This window comes from Myripristis murdjan, chromosome 12, assembly GCF_902150065.1.
Source record: "Myripristis murdjan chromosome 12, fMyrMur1.1, whole genome shotgun sequence".
Lineage (NCBI taxonomy): Eukaryota > Metazoa > Chordata > Actinopteri > Holocentriformes > Holocentridae > Myripristis > Myripristis murdjan.
In genome coordinates this window covers 21426214-21450083 of record NC_043991.1, presented here as the reverse complement: position 1 = coordinate 21450083, position 23870 = coordinate 21426214, and the positions used below count along the sequence as shown (strand labels likewise).

Sequence of the window (23870 nt, the reverse complement as noted above, 5' to 3'; positions counted from 1 at the left end):
ATAAGAGGTTAGTTTGTAAACTGTAAAGGTTGTAAAGACCATAAGTTAGTTCATATGATTAAAGTTCGCTGATATTTGCTCATATTTAATGTAATGCCTGGTCACCATCATTATGTGATAGTGGCCCAGTGCTCAGCTGGAAGTAACCTTAGTTTTGGCTCTTGTTTTGAAATCTCCATTTAACCAATGTATCATCTGAGAAATACATTTTATCTTCAGGAACAATTTCAGACTGTTCTTTCCCTTTCTTTATGCAATTAGCCAGGTGACCCAGTTGTCCTTCCTCCTAGTGAGGTAGACCTCACTGCTTTTAGTTGCAGATGGAGTTGTTCAGAAATCCTTGGCCTAGTAATTAATCATCCTTGATGCTGATCTATGACGCCAGCATGGATATAGATAGTGCACATGGCCCAGTACGTGGCGTCCACATGTCAGCAGGCTTCAAAAGTGCCTAGATAATACAGGAACGTCATTTCATGAGGCCAACCACTTTCAATTTTAGCATCTCAAAATTTAAAGCCAGGCATTAAACAAGTGGCAACAACAGTAAAACAACAATAAACATATGCATCACACAAGAGCCTTACCTATCTGAGCTTTCCTAGGTGAGCGGTTAGAGAGCACATGACTGTTTCTAATCCATATCGGTGTGAAACTCAGGTTTTCCAGTTTGTCTTGTCTCTGATGAAATAACTGAAAATTTGCATAATTGAAATGCCAGCTACTAACTAAAACCTATAAATACAATTCTAAGCCTAGGCCTGCATGTATATCCTTATCCATAAATTTGTTTATTATTATTATTATTATTATTAGTAGTAGTAGTAATAATAATAATGATGATAATAATAATAATAATAATAATAATAATAATAATAATAATATTTTATAATTTTATAACAATAATAATATAATTTTATAATATAAATTGCATCAATTACAAGTACAAAATACACCTTTCTATTGGAACTCAATACAGTTTCATATGCTAGACTAGGATGTAAGATGTCAGCTATTTGCATAAACCTACTTGCATAGATGGACTTTTATATTGTAGTTGCCGACAACTTTGTATTTATTCATTTAATAGTTTGTTTGTTTGTTTGTTTATAGCTGTAATAAAGGTTTTTGGAGCCTGTGTTTATCAGAGGAAACCTTTGCTCTAAAGTAGGGCATATTTTTAGTCACAACTTTTTTCCTCTGTGATTGGAAATTCCCCTGATTGGGTCAGCCAGACAGACAGCCAGTTCACTCCTATCTTGCACTGTGTAGTGATAAAGCCAGTGTTCCCATCAGCATGAAATCACCCACTTGACTGTGCCTGTGATCTTTGCAGAGCCATACACTTGAACATAGACTATGATGTTGGTCAAGTCAATGGAAAAACTTTGGCTAGACAGACTCAATAGGTTCTATCTTCTATTATCCTGAATATGAACAATTGAAGAATAAATATTTCAAGGGAGTTTGAAATTAAGTGTAACAGAGATTTGCACAGTGGCGAGCTGGAGGCAAAGAGTAAATAGACCTTGATGTACTAGGCAGTAAAGTTTTTACAGATGAAGACATTTTAATGTGTGGATTTTGCTGAGGAAAAGGTGGTGGTAAAATAACTGGAAAAACAGTTAACATTTGGGAGCACAAAAACCACAGGCAGAGCACTTTTTGAGGAAAGTTATGGACACACCAAGGTGCAGTCACAACCACAGCTGTAATGAAATCTCTGCTCTGATCACCACTGGCATTTTACATTATCAGGTAGTAACCTTTATTTCATGTATTCTGACTGATTTCCTCATGCCACCTTTGTCGATGGCTTGTTGCATTTTTTATAAGGTATGACAAAAGCTTGAAAACCTATCTAGAGTTGCAAATAACTATACTTGGAGACAGCAGAGAGAAGACAGAAGAGAGATAAAAAGAATCATGTCGCAAGAGTGCTTGGCTTCTGCCAAGGATTATTTGTTCCTTCCAGATATGGCCAAACCACAGCTGCTCTCTGAAATCACATGGTCCTGTGTATTTCTCCAAAGATAAATGTCTTAATTTTGATTAATGCAAATATATTAAATTGCTCAGTTCACTCCCTTTTGAAAAAGCCATTGACAAACAAGCCTTGTCTGAGTCGTGTTTCAAGTCTAGTGGGAAATGGAAGGTAATACTTTTCTTCTTGTTGTCTGCTCTGCATTCAGAGCTTCAGCTGTGACTTCAGCCAGTCTCATTTCCAGCACCAATTACTTAACCTGTAAACATTTCAGACCAGAGAGGGAAAGAGCATGGCTGAGAAGAAGAGAGTGGCAAAAAGACAGTGAGGGGGGGAAGGGGGGTTAAAATGTTGGAGGAGGGGCTTCTTGTAATCATCTTGTGACTCTCAAGCAGAAGGAGGGGGGAAGTTTTTAACTTCTCTACTGAATCTAAACTTAATTCCAAGTGTACATAACTGTCTTTTGTTGGCATGAATTTTCTGTGCTAGCGTACTGTTGTTTATATACTTGTTGATGAGTGTGTGTGTGTGGTGGCTCTCCCCATGTCTCGTTGTGTGTTTGCTGGGGGAGGTGGGAGGGTCCAACCAGCTGATGTCATTGAGTGCACACAGGCTGAGCCTGAAAGAGGCCCTTTGTTGGCAGCTTGTAGCACGAGTAAGTCCCTGTGCTTCAGATACACACTCACACAGGGGACAGGAGAGAGGAATGGCAGTGTTCAGACTGCCCTAACTGATACATCTGCATGTTAAACACGTTTTTGGACCAAAGACGCTCTTTTGGAACGTTTCTGTATCCCCTTGAAGTGGAGCGAACTAAAACCAGAGAGAAAAAAAGATGGAGCCACACGGAAGGGAACGTTTGTAGACTTTGCGGGACAGAGCGGAGTCTGCTGTTCTGTTTGGAAGAAGAGCGGGGAGAAAAAAAGAGCTTACAGCAGCTGGAAGGACCTGGTCAAAGAAAGCCAGCATATGCTAGCACCCATTTTGGCTTTGTACTGTATGTCCTTTTATCTGTTTCGGTTTTCCATGTGATTGACTTTTTCTTCCGTGGAGTGCTTGTAAAAGGAAACAGTGGAGAGACATTCCTTTTGATCAAGGAACAAAAGTTTTCAAGCAGGAAGGGAAAGAAAGCAAATGAAAATGTTGGAGATATGCCTAAAATTGGTGGGGTGTAAATCTAAGAAAGGCCTCTCCTCGTCCTCCAGCTGTTACTTGGAAGGTAAGAATATTTTTTAACGGATGTGTTCTGTTGGCGCATTTGATGTTAAAGTTTGCTTTTGGATAAAATATAGATGTATTGAAAGAAAGACTGAGTGTAAAACAAAAGATGGGGAGATACAGTGAGAGGAACTGGAGATGGGCTATCACTGTGTGAAGTCTCAGAAATGATTCCTTTGCCCTGGAAAATGGAGGAGGAAAAGAGAGCAGGAGAGTATGAGCACAGGGGAGGGCGAGTGAGGCCAGACACACTGGCTAGCTGCAAAGGAAAAGTGGAAAAAGAGAGGGAGCGGAGAATACAAGGAAATCTGATTCCTGGCCATGTCCCACTTAACTCTTGTTTATGAGGAGAGGGGATCTAATCTCGATCTTCACGCTCCTCTAACTTTGTGCTCTTTTCCAACACTTGAATGTTGTTTAATGCTTCCATATATGATTGAAGCTGAATTTAGTAGATGACATAGACCTGTATATTTTATATCCTTTTTGTGGTGTGTGGATTAGAGCCGACATATTTTCCATTTCTTCAAATTAGCTTAAGATCTCTTCTGCTCAAAGTAAAGCGAGGTAATTGATTTGCCTTGTCTGAATGAAAGATCAGTGAAATTCAGGGCACATTTGAGTTTGGACAATCAGCAGATTTGTAATGGAAGACTCAGTGAAGTCTTGCAGCTGCCAAATATTGCGCAACCAAATGATTTAATAGAGCAAATAGCCTTGGTGCGTTCCCCAGTCAAGTGGATGACTGTGATCAAGAGCTTTCAGTAACACCCTTGAAATTTCACTGCATGGAAATCTCTTGCTTAGATATTCCACTTCAGTGATGTTTCATGGTAAGTTAGGTGTAAGTTAACTCACTAACTTTGTTAATCTTTAGACCTAGGGTTTTTTATTTGACTTGGATTATGGTCCTTGGCGCAAAATTGTCATCTTGCTCCAGTTGGTTATTTGAAATCATTAGCTCATAAGCATAAGGATATAATTCTGCATGAGGCTAATAGGCTCCTTCTTGCGTCTTTTCAACCGGTATCCTTTATGCTTCCTCAGGCTCAGGTCTGAACACTCATGAAGATGTTATCTCCAAACTGTGGGTATATCCTCTAGATCTATGCCCTGATTAACATGGCTTTATCGTCCACCACCTCTCACCCAGGTTATGACAGGTGGTACAACAGAAACATGTAAGCCAGAGGTTCTTTGTCTCACAGACCTGAGAAAAATGTGGCTTGGATCTAGGGACGAACAATATGTATAAAATCAGGTTTCTATGGTATCTTTGGTGGAGTACCTCTATATCAGTATTTTAGATATGACTATTGGTGCTTTCATAGGAAATTTGCACACAAGATTTTTGAGAAACAGTCACCAGTGGATATGATGGCCAAGCAGATAGAGAAAAGCATCAGAACAGCTTAATAACTTCAGAAAAATACATCCATTCACTGTAATGCAGCCTTTAAAGTAAAACTGAACTTTGGTAGAGTGCTGGGTTGTATAGTTACCTGGCCATGATATGAGTCCACATGATGGTGAAATATCCTTATTAGTTGCTCCATGCTCCCCTGGGCTGCTAATTCAGTATACTCTACTTCATTGACTTCCATAGTGTGGCTCCTAGAATAACAGTTCTAGCATATATAAACTAATGTGAACAAAGTGGAATATGCCAATATAACAAATAATCCCCAGTAGCCGTTTTGAAAGATAATAAGTTTCTTTTCTTATTATTTTCCTATCTGATATGGAAAGCAGATCTGGCAGCCAGCGCCAGCAGGAAACTTCTGCATAGTTACCTTGCGCTGGGAAGAAACGACCTGATAGTACTTTCAAAAATAATTATTTTAAATGAAAAAAATAGGTACTGGGGCTTATTTTTTGTATTGACATTACACGGTTTGTTCATGTTTATTCATGCACATTAAGTATTTTTTTGGTATTTATTATGCCATGCTGTGGAATTTAATGCAATGACACACAAACATAGTATTGCGAATTATGAGTCCAAGAGAAACCTGAGAAAGAAGAAGAAGATATTTCATCAACATGTGAACTCCTATGACAACCCAACACACTACCAAAGTTAAAGTTTGCTTCAAAACCAGGAAAAGACAACACTTTGTTTTGGTTCTCAGGAGTAGGAAGTTAATTGCGTTTACCATGCATCATAGGTGTAAATTAGCTGCTGGTTAGAGGGCTGGAATGAAAAACCAGCAGGGCTTTGGTTGTGTTGACAGGACTGAAAAACACTGGTTTAGATATCAGTGGAACCAGAAATGGTGCTTCAGTAATTCTTGTAGCAACGTACTCACTGTGAAGACATGATGAGATTCCTCTCTGTCTTATATCACTGTGTTGCAGTCAGTTTGAGCACATTCCTATTGCTCATAGCAATGCTGTCATAGCTATGAATTCTTCACAAGTTCCACACATATTTAATCATTTTAAGTGTCATCTCAGTGATGAAGCCAGGACATGCTGTAATTTCTCCCACTGCACGACTCTGGAGAATTGAAGCTCTGTAATGGCTTTTCTCATTTTTCTTCCTTTCACTCTCACTCCCTTTCTGAGTTTCCCTTTTCATGTCTTTTATTTTTCTTTCCTCTGAGTGTGTGTTGTCTTGGTGCATGTGTCAGTGTGCTGTCACCCTCTCACAAAGAGCTGCGGTATTTGTGGTTAGTAAAATGGACATGTATGGTGTGGCCTGCTCAAATGCACTGCCCACATGTTTTTGACCATGGCAACCTCTGGACATATGGTCTCTCTTTTTCTTTCTTTCTTTCTTTCTTTCTTTCTTTCTTTCTTTCTTTCTTTCTTTTAAATCATGCTTTCTCTCAGTCTTGCTCAGTGCTGATTGCTTATCTCTCCCTCCATCTCTGGTTTCAGCTCCCTCCCAGATTCATTTGACAAAACACGGCTGTTTTTTCTCTCACTGTGGTTTTATTTGTTTATCTTTGTGTATCCTCAACATTCAGTGGGAACACACTGCTCATCCCTGTTGAGCCTATGTGATGGATGATGCACAGACATGTAAATTTTTGACCAGCAGTGATTAAAAAATAAGACTTGTTGATCAATACAGTTCAGTTTTTTCTTTTTCTTTCTTTTTTTTCATTTGCCCCATGGAAAAGAAATCTCTCCTTCTGCGGTTCAGTGCCTTTGTTTACAGATCTGTGGTAACATCTCATGGTGAAAACCTGAAAATTATTTGTTTTAGTGCTAGATTTGCAAATTTTGTTTGCAGATATCTGCACCTTTATTACCAATATAAACTTCTACACTGTATTTGGGGCACGTGTGGGTGACTGTGTATTCAACAGCACAAAATGCACACAAATATGTCTCATACACAAGAGGTAAGTTAAGTGTAGTCTCTTTTCCCCAAGGTCTATAGCCTAGATGGTGCTCATGCACGGATTAGTTGTTTGTCTTGTTAGCGCAGGACTGTTTCATTTTGACTTTAACTTAACCTTTTGTTCATGTTGTGCTTGTCTGGTGAGAGGTCTTTGTTATGTTTGCTTATGGAACAAATCTCCATGCTGTCCTGAATTTTGAAATGTCAGGATACGTTCCCTGTATAATTAGAGGCCAGCTTCCTACTCTTACCATTTACTGTTACATTGTCGCAAGTTTAGTATTTGTGTTAGCGTTTTAGGACAATCATTGATGACAGATGTATATGCATTCATTTGTTAAATAAGAAACATGTTAGTTGCACACTCTAAAAGGAGACGACACTGCTGGATTTTCCAACGAGCCAAATCCCATTTCTCTCTCAGCCTCCATCGTCTGTTGACAATTACCTGTCTAATGTGCTTTTATAACACACTTGACCATGTCCTGCCAGTCGACAGCACAACGGTTAACAAATAAATAAATAAAAAAAAAATACAAACTCTGGCATCATTTTTGTAACAGTTGAGCGTAGAGCTGAAGTGGAAGTTACAGATGCATTTGACAGTTGCTGAGCCTTTAAGTTTATATTAAATTTTCATGTTTTTATCGTTGCTTAGTTTGTATTGATGTTTTTTGTTTGTTTGTTTGTTTGTTTTTTTTTATCCTTGCTGAATCCTACTGCTTTGAGTTTTATTAAGGTTTGGTTTATAATTTTCTGTGCAATTAAACCAGACATATTTCATACCTCTGGAAACCTTTGCACCTTATTTCATTTGAGCTTTCATTTAGCTCTGTTGTTAAGAAGAAGGATTAGCTATGCTCAGTGAGCTATCGGTCTGTGCCAAATAAGGCATAAATGTCAAGGATTTAGGACGGTACACACAGAATAAACAATTATTTCAGTTAAGTGAGTCAGAGTGATTTTATTAACTAAGTAAGCAGATTGAAATGACACACGACCTTACTACTAATTTCAGTAAAGTTAATAAAGTTAATCTTGGATACTCAGACCATGTATCACTGCTTGGTCTTACAAAGGAGTACGTCCTTTAGGTTTAAATCATTACAGTAATGAGAAAATAATTGGCCTTGAGGTGTCATGGCTACGTTCTAATCATGCACATATCTCCTTATTCAGGAATAGTGACATGTCATGATTTTGAATATAAAAATGCTTTTCTACACTCGAGCAGACAAGTTGGCTTCTCTTTTCGTCAATTACACAGTTACAGTGCTAAGTAGACCCTCACTGTGCTTGTGCATGGAGCATTTAAGTACCAGTGTGCATTTTTCCTATCTCAGGGAAGTCCCCTCAATTGTTGCTCCAAAATGAAAGAGGTGTGTTGCTTCTGAGTTTGGGGACTTTTGTGAGATAATAAGTGGTTCAACTTTTCAGCTCCCAGGCAGTTTGGTTTTTCTCCCTCTGAAAGTCTCATCAAACATGTCATTCAGAGAGAATGTGTATGTCTCCTCTGTTATATACCGTCTTTTGTCACGGGCAATCATCTGTGCTGTGTGGGCTATGATTGGCTGGTATTTCCATCAAATCCAACTATGTCTCAGTCACTTTGCACACTTGCTGCTTTCACCCACATCAGTATACCAATTCCTACATTGCAGATCAAAAGAAGTTGCAATACAGCACAAACGTTCTGCATCCATTTGGCTAAACTGTGTGGATGCATTTGGCTTTTTCAGCCTGCCTGTTTAACAGACAGCTCAGTGTCACTGTCTTTGATATCACTGACCATCTTGCCCAGTGTGTTATTGGTTCAGGACCTATCTGCAGTAATAAGGTTGGTGTCTAATAGGGCTGAACGATACGGTTTAAAAAAAAAAAAAAAATCATTGTAATTTCACAGATATTGTACCTGTGTCATGATTCACGATTTCAGCAGGAATAATAGTTTTTGCATCATAACTTTAATTTTCACTGAAAGTTGTGAAAATGATGATGTTTTTGCTGGCGTCTGTACCGTAATGGGATATACAGTTTGTAGGCCAGGGCATCTCTGTAGCATGACAGTACTTTATTACAATGCTGTTTTGTCACACATTTCACCTTTATCAAAAAAATTGCACCTCCTGCAGTTTGGAGGTGTCATACAAGGGAGCATCTCTGTTTGAGCCGCACCATTTCCTATTCCTGCCGGTTTTGGAGTTAAAGAAGGGTTTTTATCTTAATATTTATATTTTTCTATATGGACACTTGTGTTGTAATTGTAATTGTAATTTTGTTTCAAATTCACATTTTTCTTGCTATGTGGGCAGCTTCACTGCTGCAGTAGGGTTATGTTGCTAAATAACTGTTAGAGAACCAATGCTTTGTACATGGGTGGTGTCTGTGTTTTGATTGCATCCATCAGGTTTACTGAGCACATGCAGTCAGTCCCCAGCCTCAGCAGGTCACTAGATGCTGTTTTATTATTTATTTATTTATTTATTTTTTATATCCCTCTGTCCTCCTTTCTTTGACCTGGGTGTTTTTAAAGTCAGACAATGGGTCTCACTTCAAAAAAAAAAAAAATGCCACCACCACCACACATAAACAAACAGCAGCCCCCATTTGTAAGGTGACTGTTCCTTTGTAAGCTGTTAAATAAAGGAAATTGTAATGCTGTGCAGAATTATGTTGAGCAGCAGTGTTCGAGTGCATAATATGTCATTTTGTGAGCATGTTTTTCAACTGAAATTAAATTTAAAAAGAAAAGGAAATAAGGTGTATATTGCATGTAAATATGCAGTGCTCAAACAAGAATTGCTGCTGCTCTAGCCTGTTGTCCCAGATGAAAAGGTATGTTTGTGTCGGGTGGGGGCTGGGTGGGGAGGGGTTGTAAGGTGCCCCCCAAAACATGTGTGACAACAGCTGAGTAGGCCACACAATCAAGCCTCTGTTAAGGCCAAATTGCAGTTAAAAGCCCCTTCATCCCTACATTGCCTCTCCCTGCGGACTCTGACACACCAAGCCAACCGCTGGCCCTTGTTGGGTCGGCAGGGAGTGTCTGTGACCGATGATCACCTGCAGTTTTTGGTTTTTGCGACGTGTCCTGCACTGTCGACACTTGTCTGGCCTCAGTGACTGACTGCCCGATTCAGCACGTTGAATTGGCTGTGGAGGCCATAGGTGAAAGAGAAAGCTTTCTTATTGGCTGTTTGAGCAAAGCAAGCAAAGGACACAGGGCACACAAAGAGGGCACTGCCCATTTTTCAGACATATTCTCAATTTGTATATCAAAAACCATTTTCGAATACATTCAAAGTGGTGTGAAAACTAAGGACTAACTAATTTCAGTTAGTTTGTTTCTGTAACTTTCCATGATTTTGAAGCTTCCCATTGGCCTTTTGAATTACAAATAAAGACTACTGCCACCTCTGGAGATGGAGAGTTATTTCCTCTCATGCAGGTGCAAAACGTGTATATGATAGTCATCAGCTATAGTCTTTGCTGCGTGTTCAGGACAAGTTTGAGCAGGAGACATGAGGCAATGCAAAGCGACCTCACCAGCTGCCTTGGTTGGTGCTGGTTCTTTGCAGTCGTCTTTGTGCATCCCTATCCTGTCTCTTTCTCTTAATTACAGTCTTCTCCGTTTCTCCTTGTTCTGCCCATTTTTGCAATGCATTGCCATCAAATTTACTTCTCTAAAATTGCCATAATTCAGACTGGGCCTGTTATGATCATAATGATTAGTTAAACCACTGAATTAAGGCGCTTCATCTGGGCACATTATGAGTCTAAGCACAGCTAACTCCACAGTCAGTGAAAGTTGTACCGAGACAGTGCACGTTCTTAAACTCTCACATGTAAAAGTTCTCTAGCTTGTCATGAAACAGTCAACAAGGGTAGTTTAGGAACTGAAAAATAGAGCAATGATTGTACCACATGATCAGTTTTATGTCTGTAGTACCACAGTGGAATCACAGCTGTTGACCTGCTGGTTGGAGCAAGGCACAGCTGATGGTTGTAGGCTGGTTGCACCCTTTCCCTTTCCTTTCCCTTTGGGAAATGGAAGAATTTAAATGGCACAAGGAGAGAGGGAAGTTGTCATTGTTGCTGAAGCAAATTAAGTTTGCTGGACTATATTAGATGGTAAAAACAGCTGAGTACTGATTCCCAACACCACTGCATTCTGAATGGTACATCATGTAAACCTCTATGAAATCTGCATATCGTTTGCCTACAAGTGTCCCGATTTTTGTTGCTTTCCCTCATTCTTCACTGAGCCATACTTTGTCTGATTCATTCACTCATATTTCAGTGAGTTGTGTGTTCTGACGTAGTGGTTCTCTGTGTGTTTCAGAAGCTCTCCAGAAACCAGACTTTGAGCCCCAGGGTCTGACAGAAGCGGCCCGCTGGAACTCCAAAGAGAACCTGTTGGCTGGACCGAGCGAGAATGACCCCAACCTGTTTGTCGCTCTCTATGATTTCGTGGCCAGTGGGGACAACACCCTCAGCATTACTAAAGGTGAGGAAGAATTTGAGTGGGAGAGAAATTATGCTATCCATTGGCAAAAATTTCACATGGAGCAGTTCTAATCTCAACACTGTTTCGATTAGGAGTGAACTTCAGCTGTCAAATAAATTTATGGCAAGGTTTGAAAAGTCATTGTAATGTTTATATATCATCTGAAAGCATATACATATCCTTGATCATGTACATGTTGTCATGATGCCAAGTTTGCATCTTATGGATAGGTTAAACAAACACGTGTGTAAATTAGTCATCATATTGATATGATATGCAAGTAAGAGCAAAATGAGATGGACAGTTATCTAATTTTCAGGCATTTTTGTAACACAATAAAAAAGTGTCATTTGGGGAAATAAGAGTAAAGCAACGGCAGTGCTGCCAATATGCCAAAAGAGACAAATTTTATCAAACCTGTATAAAGATAAATGAGACTATGATCTCTCCTCTCCTCTCACTACAAATTGCAAGTTTCTTTGGCTTTTCCAGTACTACCTTTCCTAAATGACCGGAGCAGCAGCTCATCATCTAGTGCATGAACAGACACAGATCCTCATTGCCATACAGTATCTGTCTCATAGGTTTAATGAAGTGTGTAAAAATGGCCATTTTTAAAAAAAATCCATTTGGATTTAAGATCTGTTAATTGTGTATCCTTAATTGACCACATCTCTGTTTTTGTTCACTTTCATCCAGCAGCGCCTGCTGTGTATTCTCAGTTCACCATGTTTAATAGAAAAACAGCTGATGTCACTGGAGAGTCAGTTCACCCAGCACAAACAGTCTGTGTAAAGTTATTCTCCCTCTGAGATTATATTTGGACGGGGATCTTCTTCTCTGTTTGTCATTTGGTCCAGTGAGATCGTTAATGGAAGTTCATGTTGTGGCTGTACAAAACCTTGACTGAACAGAGGCACAGCGCGGTCCTAGAGATACTTGAAGTGTCAATATGATGCTGGGTGGTTTACTGGAAGTCAACATAAGTTGCTTCCTGTCCAGTCGCCTTTCCTCTCTCTGTCTTTATCCCCGTCTGACTCTCACTTCCTGATGCGGGCTCATGTGAGTATTTTCCACTGAAAAAACTGTAAAAAAAAAAAAAAAAAAAGTCCTGCAGATGGATCACACAGACAAACAGAGGAAGGAAGGAGAGAAAACATTCACCGGGATATTCAAGGAAATGCCCTGCACAAAGCAATCATTTCAAAATTATGTCTTCACTTAGCTCTAATATGGACCATTACATTTGGTCAATATTAGAGTGTGGCAAGAGGATTGTCACTACTTTTATTTGTGCCAGCACACTGCTAGCTTGTAATTAATAGTCCTTTCCACCCACATAACATGGATTATATAATCATCTTAAAATGCCTAGCGGTGTATGATATGATTTTGGGTTATTAAAAAAATCCCACTTAAGTGTCCATACTGAGTTGAGCCACTCTTTCATTCTGAGAGTTTTGCCTCAAAACACACTGACCTCTTTGAGTTGTGGTGTGTTTTATAGTAATCTGTCTTTAGTTCAAAGGTATAGAGTATTCTCAAAAGTCTCAGCTGTAAAAAAAAAAAAAAAAAAGCAAGAGGTAGCAGCTAAAAAATATTATCAGATGTTATTGCTTTACTGGGACAAACCAGGAATGCTACCAATTGACAACAGCTTCCTTGGCATTGTAAGTTTTTTGTTTTTGAATCTCATACATACACCCCTGTGCTTTCTAACGCCCCTTCACTGATATCAGCCTAATGCCATGTTCTGCTGTTTTACCTACAAGGAGAGAAGCTGCGTGTGCTGGGCTACAACCACAATGGAGAGTGGTGTGAGGCACAGACCAAGAATGGCCAGGGCTGGGTGCCGTCCAACTACATCACCCCTGTCAACAGCCTGGAGAAGCACAGCTGGTACCATGGGCCCGTGTCACGCAATGCTGCAGAGTACCTGCTCAGCTCAGGCATAAACGGAAGCTTCCTGGTCCGGGAGAGTGAGAGCAGCCCTGGCCAGAGGTCCATTTCTCTGCGGTACGAGGGTAGAGTCTACCATTACAGGATTAACACTGCTTCTGATGGCAAGGTAAGCAGGGCTAGAAACAGATACATACGGACAAATCAAGGTTTTAACTAGCTGTTTTTTTTTTTCAATCAGGGCACCAAACACTTCCCCTCACATACACACTCGGTGTCCAAGTCATAATTACAGTGACAGCTGAAAAAAGGATGACACCCTCTCTGCACACACAAAGTGTCTAGATGTTAGGGCTGAACAATTAATCAAAATATTTTCAAAATCGCATGGTTGTTTGGTACAGACCTCAGCACTCATATCATCATTTTAATAGTTTTTTCCCATGAAAATTAGAATTATGATGGACAAATGAAATTGTGAATCATGTCCCAACTGCAATATCAATCAAAATAATCACAACATACTTATGCACTTATTTAGCCATATTGGTAAGCCCTAATAGAGTTTAAATTATCATGAAAATGGAGCATTACTTACATGGCAGTGTCTTTTATATCTTTGGGTAAAAGTTCTGCTTAGAACTTCTAAAAATGTGTTGCATAACTCACCAGTACAAACGACTCGTATTAAGACTGATGACAGGTATGGTAACCACGGGGATCGCTTTTCTGGCAGTGTAGCACTAGGAGAGTGGTTTGGAATACTTGACACACACACACACACACACACACATTCACATTGCAGTATTACTTCAATTGCTCTCTCTCTCCAAGGTATTTATAAAATGGACAAAGGACATCCCAGTCCACCAAACTTCGCCTTTGCTGTCCCTTACTTGGCCTTGCAACTCAAATGATAAAAAACGTGATACATTTTCAGTGATCAAAAAGGTGCTTGGAAATGTTAAGAGGTTTTGCACAATGTTGCTCACTGTTATCAATGTAAAGAACTTCGGCTGGAGATTGGATAAGGACAGGATCCATCATCATAATGTATTCTGCATGGACAAGCCCATTTCCCCCATGGTAAGGCATCGCTAAGGGGATTTCCTCAACAGTGGTCATTTAGGTGAATTGAAAACCCACTGCAGAGAGCTGCCACCTTGCCTATGTCATCCCCAGTCTGTGATGTAGCGAGGTGAGCTGGCTGGAGGAGTGCTAGGCATGACAGGAATGCCTCTAACTACCACTGTGCTGCTCGCAGCGGCCAGTAGACACAAGGCCAGACACTGACGCAGATGCTAAGACATGCATTTACACAGACAGATGCAGAGAAGTATGCCTGCACACACAAAGCAAATGAATGTGCACAGACAGACATGGCCAAGCATGCGCATACACACACACACACACACACAAACACAATACAGACACACACACTTGCTTCCATGTCCTGTATTGTTTTACCATCCCCCACTGAGAGTTGGAAGTCAGGAGTCTGGTATGATAAGACTTCTCAACCCTCAAAGTTCCTTCCACGTTGACTGGCTCCTTGACATGACTCTGGTCATCCAAGGATAACTCTGTTAGTGTAACTCAACAATTCATGCTGTTTTGTGCCTTTTTTTTTTTTTTTTACATTGGCCTTAATTTAATGAATGGGATTAGCCAGGACAAAGGCTCTGGATTATAACAGACCATCAAATCCTCTTTAGATTTCAAAGGTCTTTTCACTTGGATGAAAGTTGTTATTTTTCAGCTTCTCCTCCGCATGCCTTTAACTTGTGCAAAGAACCCATTCATGAATAAAGAGGTGACCTGTATGTTTTCTTGAGAATCAGGCCGTGAATAGTGAGCAATTTGTAGAGTTATATAAGTCCTGGACAAAAGAAAATACTGTGCATTCTGTAAATGTTGTGTATTATGATGATATATATTGTGGGACGAGAGAGAAATGTCTATCGGTAGATCTTCCTCCATTGTCAGAGATCCCAGTTGTCTTGAACGCAACATTACTACACGTGGGCTCGAATAACAACACAGAACGAAACTCCCCACAACACTCTGATAGAGAACAGGACTCAGCCCAATCAGGACAAGATGAGGAACTTGTACCCGAAAAGGGAGGTACCTCTGTTGTTTGGATGTAGTCCGAGCACAAGAAATTAGACACCGACCAGAAAACGGTACTTTGCAAAGTATGCCGCGGACCAGTTCCCATGTCAGACTCTAACAGAATAAAACTTCTCTACCACTTACAGAAGACCCATGAAATGCAGGACAGGGAGAAACAAAAGATGTGAGCCAATGGAAGACAAGAATTGAAACTAAAAGCAAACCTCACTTCTGTTCAGTGTCACTTCTAAATAAAACGAGAAAAGCGAAATTGTTTGTAGTGCACAGCATTATCGAAAAGTAGTCATGACACGTGTGGCTATTTTGTATGGACAACTGTTTCTTGAAAGTCACTGAAAAACAGGTAGTTTGAATGGAGATTGACATATTTTTTCTCATAGTAATCAAATCATATCAATCCAGCGGAGGATTCCCAGCTTGATAAACAAGCAGGCTTCCACTCTCTTACAGTCATGTGTAATGCATAAAATAACAGAACTTGACAAATTCTCCACCATCGGAGTTTTACTTGATAACAAGAGTTAATGTCTCATGTCTTTGTCCTCTAGCTGTATGTGTCATCAGAGAGCCGTTTCAACACACTGGCGGAGCTGGTGCACCACCATTCCACCGTGGCCGATGGCCTCATCACCACACTGCATTACCCTGCACCCAAACGCAACAAGCCCACCATCTATGGAGTGTCACCCAACTATGATAAGTGGGAGATGGAGCGCACTGACATCACCATGAAGCACAAGTTAGGAGGAGGCCAGTACGGGGAGGTGTACGAGGGCGTTTGGAAGAAGTACAGTCTCACTGTGGCTGTCAAGACACTAAAGGTATGGAGACAGAAAGAGAGCCAGGTTTTTTGGTTAAGGCAGGAAGCAGATTGTTGTTGTTTTTTTTTTTTTTTTTTTTTAATGTGGTGGTTACAGTCCTGAAGCCTGTACAGTTGTCTTTATTGGAAAAAAAAGGTAACAGTTGAATCCTAATGTGCTAATGTGAAACAGCTACTGACACTGCATGTTAACCTGTGGTGTCATGAAATGCTTTTGGTTGGCTAACGGCACCCCCTGGTGCCATTTAGATGTAACTGCAGTTATTTTCACTCTGACAAATGTTTACCACTGCCTCTCTTCCCTTGTCCAGGAGGACACTATGGAGGTGGAGGAGTTTCTCAAGGAGGCTGCTGTCATGAAAGAGATTAAACACCCCAACCTGGTACAACTACTGGGTATGTTTGACACCCCAGGTTTCTCTTAAAAGCCCTCACTCTCTGATTGTCAGCACATTGAAATTTATCTACCTGGTAAGGTTTAGATTGGCTTTCTAGATTCCTGTGAAGAAATTCACTTTTTGCTGCTGTATGGAATGGGACAGGAAAGGAATACAATCACAAAAAAAGTTGTTGATTAAATTTACAACCTCTCCCTCATGTTAAAATAGGATTCTTTTTGGCTTGAATTTATTCTTGTTGAGTCATTTAAAGATTTACAAATGTTTGCATTTTATACATTTCTAAAGAGCATATTTGCAGGTTGGGTACATGTGCATTGTTGAGTATTTCTATTGTCAGATTTACATATGGAACTGACTCTATTCCATTAAACTAAATTATTCAGTACTCTGCATTTCTGTCTTACATACTTTGATTTGTAATGTGTGTCCTTGTCAGGGGTATGCACACGGGAGCCACCATTTTACATAATCACAGAGTTCATGACCCATGGCAACCTATTAGACTACCTGAGGGAGTGCAACAGGGAGGAGGTGAACGCTGTGGTGCTGCTCTACATGGCCACACAGATCTCCTCTGCCATGGAGTATCTGGAGAGAAAGAACTTCATCCACAGGTGGGTGTAAACATGTGGGTGTAATCATGGTTGAAGTGAAAATCTTGGATGCTTGCTCCTAAACAATCTGTCTGTATGTCTCTAATCTAAAACATTTTTCTTCTCTAAACCCACATTGAAAAAAAAAAAACATTCTTGTAATTGAAGAGATTGGGCAGTATTGAAAAAGCCTCCTAAAGTCTTGAGTGCTAACCTGGCCTTGATTTTAATTTTCTTTAGTTACGTGAAGGTTTGCTGTGCAACCTCGTTTTTACCAAGAGCTGCCTGATGCTTTTATTTCATTCTTTCCATTCTTGCCATGTCCCCTGTCCCTCCTCTCTGTGCATCTGCTCCTCTCACCCGTTTGCTGTCTTGAGCCATCTTGTGTCAAGGGTGGTCAAACTGATAACATGAGCAAGGCTGTCTTGTAACATAGTTATCGTTCGTTGTAACATGTTTAATGAGGTCCTTCAGAAGCAGTGATATGATTTATGGCTTCTCTCTTGGCCAATCTGCATGAAATTTTAAAGGCTGTCAAGACTCAGCTTGTGACTCTGCTACACAAAATACGCCAAAGGAATGCCAGCACTACACTGGATGTGGGGAAAAAAACACACTTAATGCCATTCCCCCATATAGCCAGAGAGAATATCTGATATGTGGACATGTAATATCTCAACTGAAAACACTAATGTTTCAGAAAGTATGCTATTGCGATTGTGGTATATACCAACTTATTCTGATTGGAGAAAATCAGGATTCTTTCCTCTCTCGCCTGCAGGGACCTAGCTGCCCGTAATTGTCTAGTGGGCGAGAACCACCTGGTGAAAGTAGCAGATTTTGGCCTGAGCCGGCTGATGACTGGAGACACCTACACAGCACATGCCGGGGCCAAGTTTCCCATCAAATGGACCGCACCAGAGAGCCTGGCCTATAACAAGTTCTCTATTAAGTCTGATGTGTGGGGTAAGCACCAACACAATGTCTGGTTGCAATTGTGGAGTTTGTCAGATTCAAGCAATGCTAAAATTTTGAATTCCTTATTTTCCTTCCTCATCTAAGAATTTTTTCATGTCCCGCATTTCACAAATTGAATTATCTTCACTCTTGGAGGCACTGCACCAAAAACGTGCATGTCCTTTAGTTACAAGCTCCAAAGAAAGTCATGGTCCTTCAGCTTCCCATTATTGCAGTGCAGTAATGTCTCTGCTTTTTGTTGTTGTATGAGCCAAGCAAGTAATTGTCCTGTTTCTACATCCCCAGCGTTCGGCGTGTTACTATGGGAGATCGCCACCTACGGCATGTCTCCGTACCCTGGCATCGACCTGTCTCAGGTCTACGAGCTGCTGGAGAAGGACTATCGAATGGACCGACCAGAGGGCTGTCCTGAGAAGGTCTATGAACTCATGAGGGCCTGTGAGTGTCAAAAACCACCTCAGCATAATTGAACCGGAGGCATTGTATTTCTCAGTGACTACTGAAACACAGATGGACGGGTGATTTAAAATTTCTTGGTGTTTCTACCAGGTTGGAAGTGGAACCCTGCAGAGCGTCCATCTTTTGCTGAAACCCACCAGGCCTTCGAGACCATGTTCCAGGAGTCCAGCATCTCTGACGGTCAGTGCTGCTTTCTTTGGTCACCTGAGTTCTTCTACTACCGAAACCACAATAACAGAGATTTGACAGTCTGTGTAATGAAACTGGCACTGGTTGTTTTGAAGCACAGGGATTTTGTTAACTCTTAAATTTTGACTGTTGTGTGTCTCTGTTCAGAGGTCGAGAAGGAACTGGGGAAGAAAGGGAAGAAGGTGACATTAGGCTCCATCCAGCAGGCTCCAGAGTTGCCCACCAAAACCAGAACTCTGCGCAAAAATATGGACAACCGGGATGGAGACAGCCCTGGTGAGTCACACACGCACACACAGACACACACACACACACACACACACTCTTGTTGCTTGTTGCTATCATTGATTTGAACATATTCTATCGTAGTGGCTGTTTTGACAGTCAAAACAGACCTAAGACCATGTGACATGGTTATTATAATATACACAGGACTATTTCATACACAACTCACAGGTTTTCTGATGAGTTAAATGAAAAACACAAGCCTTTTGTGTTTACAATCCATTCAGATAGTGCTGATAATATTAAGTCACCGATTAGTTTTAAGTTATGTTCTGGGCTACTGCATAGTTTCATGTCTGTGATTCTAACCCCAAACGTAAAACCAAGTGCTGTCTCAGATCTTTGGGCATTGCCTCTTTGGCTCTCTCTCAAATGGTCTCCATTTTGTTTTTATTGTAGTTTTTACCATTGAGTGCATTTGTTAGTTTTTTGTTCTGTGTTTTACATATTTATTGTACTTTCTTTTTGGCTTTTCAAAGGAGTTATTAACCTCTCTTTGGGTGATTGTTCTGTTTTATGTTGTTCAGCATCTCCTGTGCTTTTCCTCACAGACCCAGTGGAGCCGGAGGTGGCTGTGTCATCACCCATGCTCCCCAGGAAAGAGCGCCCCCTTCTGGACACCAACCTGAATGAGGATGACCGACTGCTACCAAAAGACAAAGACAAGACGCGTGGCTTCCTCAGCCTTATCAAGAAGAAGAAAAAGAATGCCCCAGCCCCACCAAAACGCAGCTCCTCATTCAGAGACATGGATGTCCACCCTGAGAGGAGGGGCCTGAATCTAGATTCCAGAGACATGGACAACATCAACAATGGTGCATCTGTTGCCTTTAATGACACCACACACAACATTGACCCCATAAAGTTCCTGGGGTCTAACAACAATGGGGCAGGGGGTATCGCCAATGGGGCCCCCACCTACCCAGGACCACTTTTCCCCAGGAAAAAGGGGGTCCCTGCAGTGCCAGGTCCTGGAGGTAAGACAGCTACCACGCCACCCAGCGAGGAGGAGATGATGTCTAACTCCAAGCGCTTTCTGCGGTCCTCCTCTGCGTCCAGCATGCCCCCTGGCTCAGACGGCACCGAGTGGAAGTCTGTCACTCTGCCCCGTGACCTGGGCCAGCGTCACTTTGACTCGGGCACCTTTGGAGGCAAGCCAGCACTACCACGCAAAAGAGCCAATGAGCAGAAGGGGGATAATGCCCCTAGGATGGGCACCTTGACTCCCCCCCCACGCCTGCCCAAGAAGACAGAAGATACATCAGATGAGGTGTTTAAAGACACTGAGCCCAGTCCAGGATCTAGTCCTCAGGCATTAACACCTAAGCTGGTGAGGAGACCTGGAGGCCAGGGGCTGGACAACTCCAAGACCAGCGCTCTCCAGGCCGAGCTGCTCAAGCCCAACGTGTTTCCTGCTCTGGGGGCAGCCGGGGACGAGTGCAGGGCCCGCCGGAACAAACACACGGTGGACTCCTCATCTGTCAGGGAAAGAGGCAAGTTCCAGAAACCCAAGCCAGCCCCTCCACCACCACCCTCCAATGCCAAATCGGGCAAGATCTCCCGCAGCCCGACCCATGAGCTCCCGTCCCCTTCATCCAGCACGTCAGACACCAAAGCTAAGGGCCTCCCTTCACTCTCAGAAGCCCAGCACACAACCACTCCCAGTGACCAGGCCCGCTCACCCCTCAGTGAGGGCTCGAAGAAGCTGCCTCTGGGCTCCACCTCCAAACCTCAACCGTTAAAGACCTCCGCTTCCTCCACTTCAGTGACCACCTCCATCTCCAGCCAGAGCCTAGGAGGCTTCTCTTCCTCCCTCACTTCTCCAAGCGATCAGACCTCCCCCACTGCTTTCATCCCCCTAGTGAACAGCCGGCGCTCCCTTCGCAAGACTGCACCCCGCCAGCCAGCTGAGCGCACGCCCAACTCGGCCGTGACACGGGAGATGGTGTTGGAGGGCACCGAGCTGCTCCGAGCAGCCATTTCCCGCAACTCGGAGCAGATGGGCAGTCACAGTGCTGTGCTGGAGGCCGGCAAGAACCTGTCAAAGTACTGCATCAGCTACGTGGAATCCATCCAGCAGATGAGGAACAAGTTTGCCTTCCGTGAGGCCATCAACAAGCTTGAGAGCAGCCTGCGCGAGCTGCAGATCTGCCCCACTGCCACCGGGAGCGCCAGTGCACAGCAGGACTTCAGCAAGCTGCTCTCCTCTGTCAAAGAGATCAGCGACATTGTTCAGAGGTAGCGCCATAGACTCCCAACCTACCAAGACATAACACTTGAACTGATATGAACTTTATCTTACTACCATTTTCCTGGCTAACTGCATGACCCACAGTTGTTTTCACTAAATGTGGTCCATGCTGAACTCATGTTGGAGAGCAGAGTGAAGCGAATTGGATTCACACTAAGTACTGGAGTACACTTTGAAACACTTAAGCCTGTGGTTATTGTGGACGGAATCAAAGAAATCTTTCTCTAGACATTTCAAACAAGAGTTTGTAATATTGAAAAGCCTTAACTATGAATGAACATTTCCTTTGGCCTTAAAGAGAGGCACGGGGCCAATTCTGTATCAACATGACTTTTCACCAATCATTTCAGAAATGATCATGTCTTACTTTTCCTAGTTCTTTTCCTCATCAGTGACACTAGTAGATTAAAAAAAAACCCTGTGATACTTGTTTCCATCACTGTCTGTGTGTAAAATTTTGCATTGCTGCCAATGACTGAGCAAAAAAACAAAAATAAAACAAACAAAAAACACCCTTAACCTCACTATGTTTAAGGATGCCTTCTAACATTCAAAGCCCTTCTTGTAACTTGTATTTTCACCTGTAAGAATTAGGGAGCTTCTGGAATCGCACAATGTTATAATCTGATGTCTCCAGCCACCTCATTCATCACTTCCCCTCTGCTATTGGATGACATGAATGATGAACATGTATGCCTGTGTGTGTCAGTATTTAGTCTAAGTGGATGCTTATCGCAGTATTTGCAAACATGTGCCATAAAGGAGTGATGGAAACAAGCAAACTAGGCAGAAAGAACACCTTGTTGCTTCTCTGTACAACTTGGTAAAAAAAAATAGTGCCTTAAACACTATTGGTAGAACTCTGTTCAAGACTTGCCACTTTAAAAATGCCGAAATATGGCTTTGGTTGGACTGTGCTCAGTGGTTGTGCTAATACATCTTTTGAATTTACATGTTTGATCTCCATACCAAACACAGTTGTCTCCAGTATTGACTGGAGAGGGACCAGGGTGCAGGATCCGGATCTCACTGGATCTTAATGTTGTCCTCAGACTCAGTGCTTTCCCGATTTTTCTGAATTTGATTCAATGTTCTGTACTTGCCAGTCACAAAAGCCATCAGTAGCAGCGTGGCCTTAGCAGAAGAGGGATCACAGACTGAAACAGTGTTTCTCCTACCAAGGAACAGGCAGGAAGAGCCTCTTCGCCTAAAAGAATAAGTTTTGGTTTCAGAGTAGAGTTTGTGTCACATGGTCTGAATGCTGTTGCAGAGGCCTTTCCACCCCAGCAGAAAATATATCCTGGGGGAAACACTGGACTGAAATGAAATGTTATGTCTATGGACATCTGTCACTTGCTGTCTTACAAAATTTTAAGTATAAGTGAGACCATTATTGACTGTAAAAAAAAAAAAAAAGAAAAAGAAAGAAAAACATGAAATTCCACTGTAACATTATACGTTCCTTTATGCTCTTCCTCTGCATCTCTCGTTGAAAGTTTTCAGTATTTTTGCTGTAGTCCAAACCCCGTGTGCCCTTTCTGACTGCGATGCCTGAGGACACAAGCTGCCTTGACTTCACCGTGGTACTGTCAATGTTGGCTCATTCTTAATCTTTTTGTTTTGTTTTGTTTGTTTTATTCTTCCCCTTTACCAATCATACCACTACTTCTCTTTTGTATCCGAGCCTCCTCACCAGTTTTGTAGACAAATTTTGCTTTCCTTTGTAAATATGTATTGTCTTTTTTTCTTATTTGTTCATCCCCCTAGCCTTGGTGCAATTTTTGTTGCAATAAAATACAATGCAGTTGTGCTACTTGAAATACATGACAGTCTTTGGTTCTTTTTCACGTCTGTCGTCTTTCTGTAAATTGAAGCTAATGAATAACATTGCAATAATTCATAAAGAACTTGAACGTGTTTCCTCCATTTCTCTGCCAGGCCCCTCATCAGCTGAAGCACTGACACCTTTGACCTGCTGCGGTGCTTTTTGTTCCAGCGATAAGAGAACAGATATACCACACGATGGAGTCCGAGCACAGGGCGCTGATTTGTCCAGACAGCAGAAAGTCATTAGACTAAATGTTACAAGACACTAAACCAGCATTTGCTAAGTTTTTTTTTTTTTGGTGCTCTGTACAATTTACAGTAAAACATTAATTTTCACTGACCCCATTTTTTTCATATAAAAAAAAAAATCGTATCAAATTTGACAATCTTTTAGTTACAGTTTTAGTTATAGAACTCAATTTTGCTCATTTTCAAAATTAATGGAGGTTGAAGCGAGGTGTAGTTTCCTTTGCATATACATTATCAGTTTAATAAAATTTAAACTCCAGCTGTTTTTATTGTAATACTTGGAAAATCTTTAATCAATCGAACTCAATTTCATGCAATTAGACGAACTTTGCACAATGTTGGCGCCCTCTAGTGGTGCGATTAGGATTGCTTAGTAGGTCTGCTCAGTGAACATTTAATAGCACAGTACATGAAATATGCTAAATATATATTTTGTTATAGTGCCACCATGTGGTCAACTGATGTAATTGACTGAGTAGAGATGAGGGTGAGATTTCAGACCAACCTGCCAACCGCCTTTTGCCAGTGTCCCTCTTCCAGTTTGTGAGATCCAGATACTTTTAGAGCAGAAGTAGAAAAAGAGGAGTCCAAAAAAAATAAACGACAGGTTCCAGCACTACCTGCTTGGACACCTAAGTAACAGAAAGGACACAATGAAACAGGTTATGTATAATTTATTTTTTTTTTCTGTCTAGAGTATTTTATTGTCATTATTAAAATCAAAA

General features: G+C 41.4%; 1 protein-coding gene across 2 annotated transcripts in view; it reads left to right on the top strand.

The window, feature by feature from the left end:
- Positions 1 to 22893, top strand: part of abl1 (c-abl oncogene 1, non-receptor tyrosine kinase) — a 47135-nt gene extending 24242 nt beyond the window's left edge. The window contains exons 1-11 of one of the 2 annotated variants that reach the window (XM_030066066.1): positions 2633 to 3203; positions 10894 to 11058; positions 12831 to 13126; positions 15642 to 15914; positions 16225 to 16309; positions 16751 to 16928; positions 17689 to 17873; positions 18171 to 18323; positions 18435 to 18524; positions 18681 to 18809; positions 19370 to 22893. In XM_030066066.1, coding sequence (XP_029921926.1) covers positions 3119 to 3203; positions 10894 to 11058; positions 12831 to 13126; positions 15642 to 15914; positions 16225 to 16309; positions 16751 to 16928; positions 17689 to 17873; positions 18171 to 18323; positions 18435 to 18524; positions 18681 to 18809; positions 19370 to 21060 — 3330 coding nt within the window. In that variant the 5' untranslated portion in view covers positions 2633 to 3118 and the 3' untranslated portion in view covers positions 21061 to 22893. Of the gene's footprint in view, positions 1 to 2632; positions 3204 to 10893; positions 11059 to 12830; positions 13127 to 15641; positions 15915 to 16224; positions 16310 to 16750; positions 16929 to 17688; positions 17874 to 18170; positions 18324 to 18434; positions 18525 to 18680; positions 18810 to 19369 lie in introns of those variants that run through there. The other variant, XM_030066065.1, reaches the window with a different exon arrangement.
- The last annotated feature ends 977 nt before the right edge of the window (positions 22894 to 23870 follow it).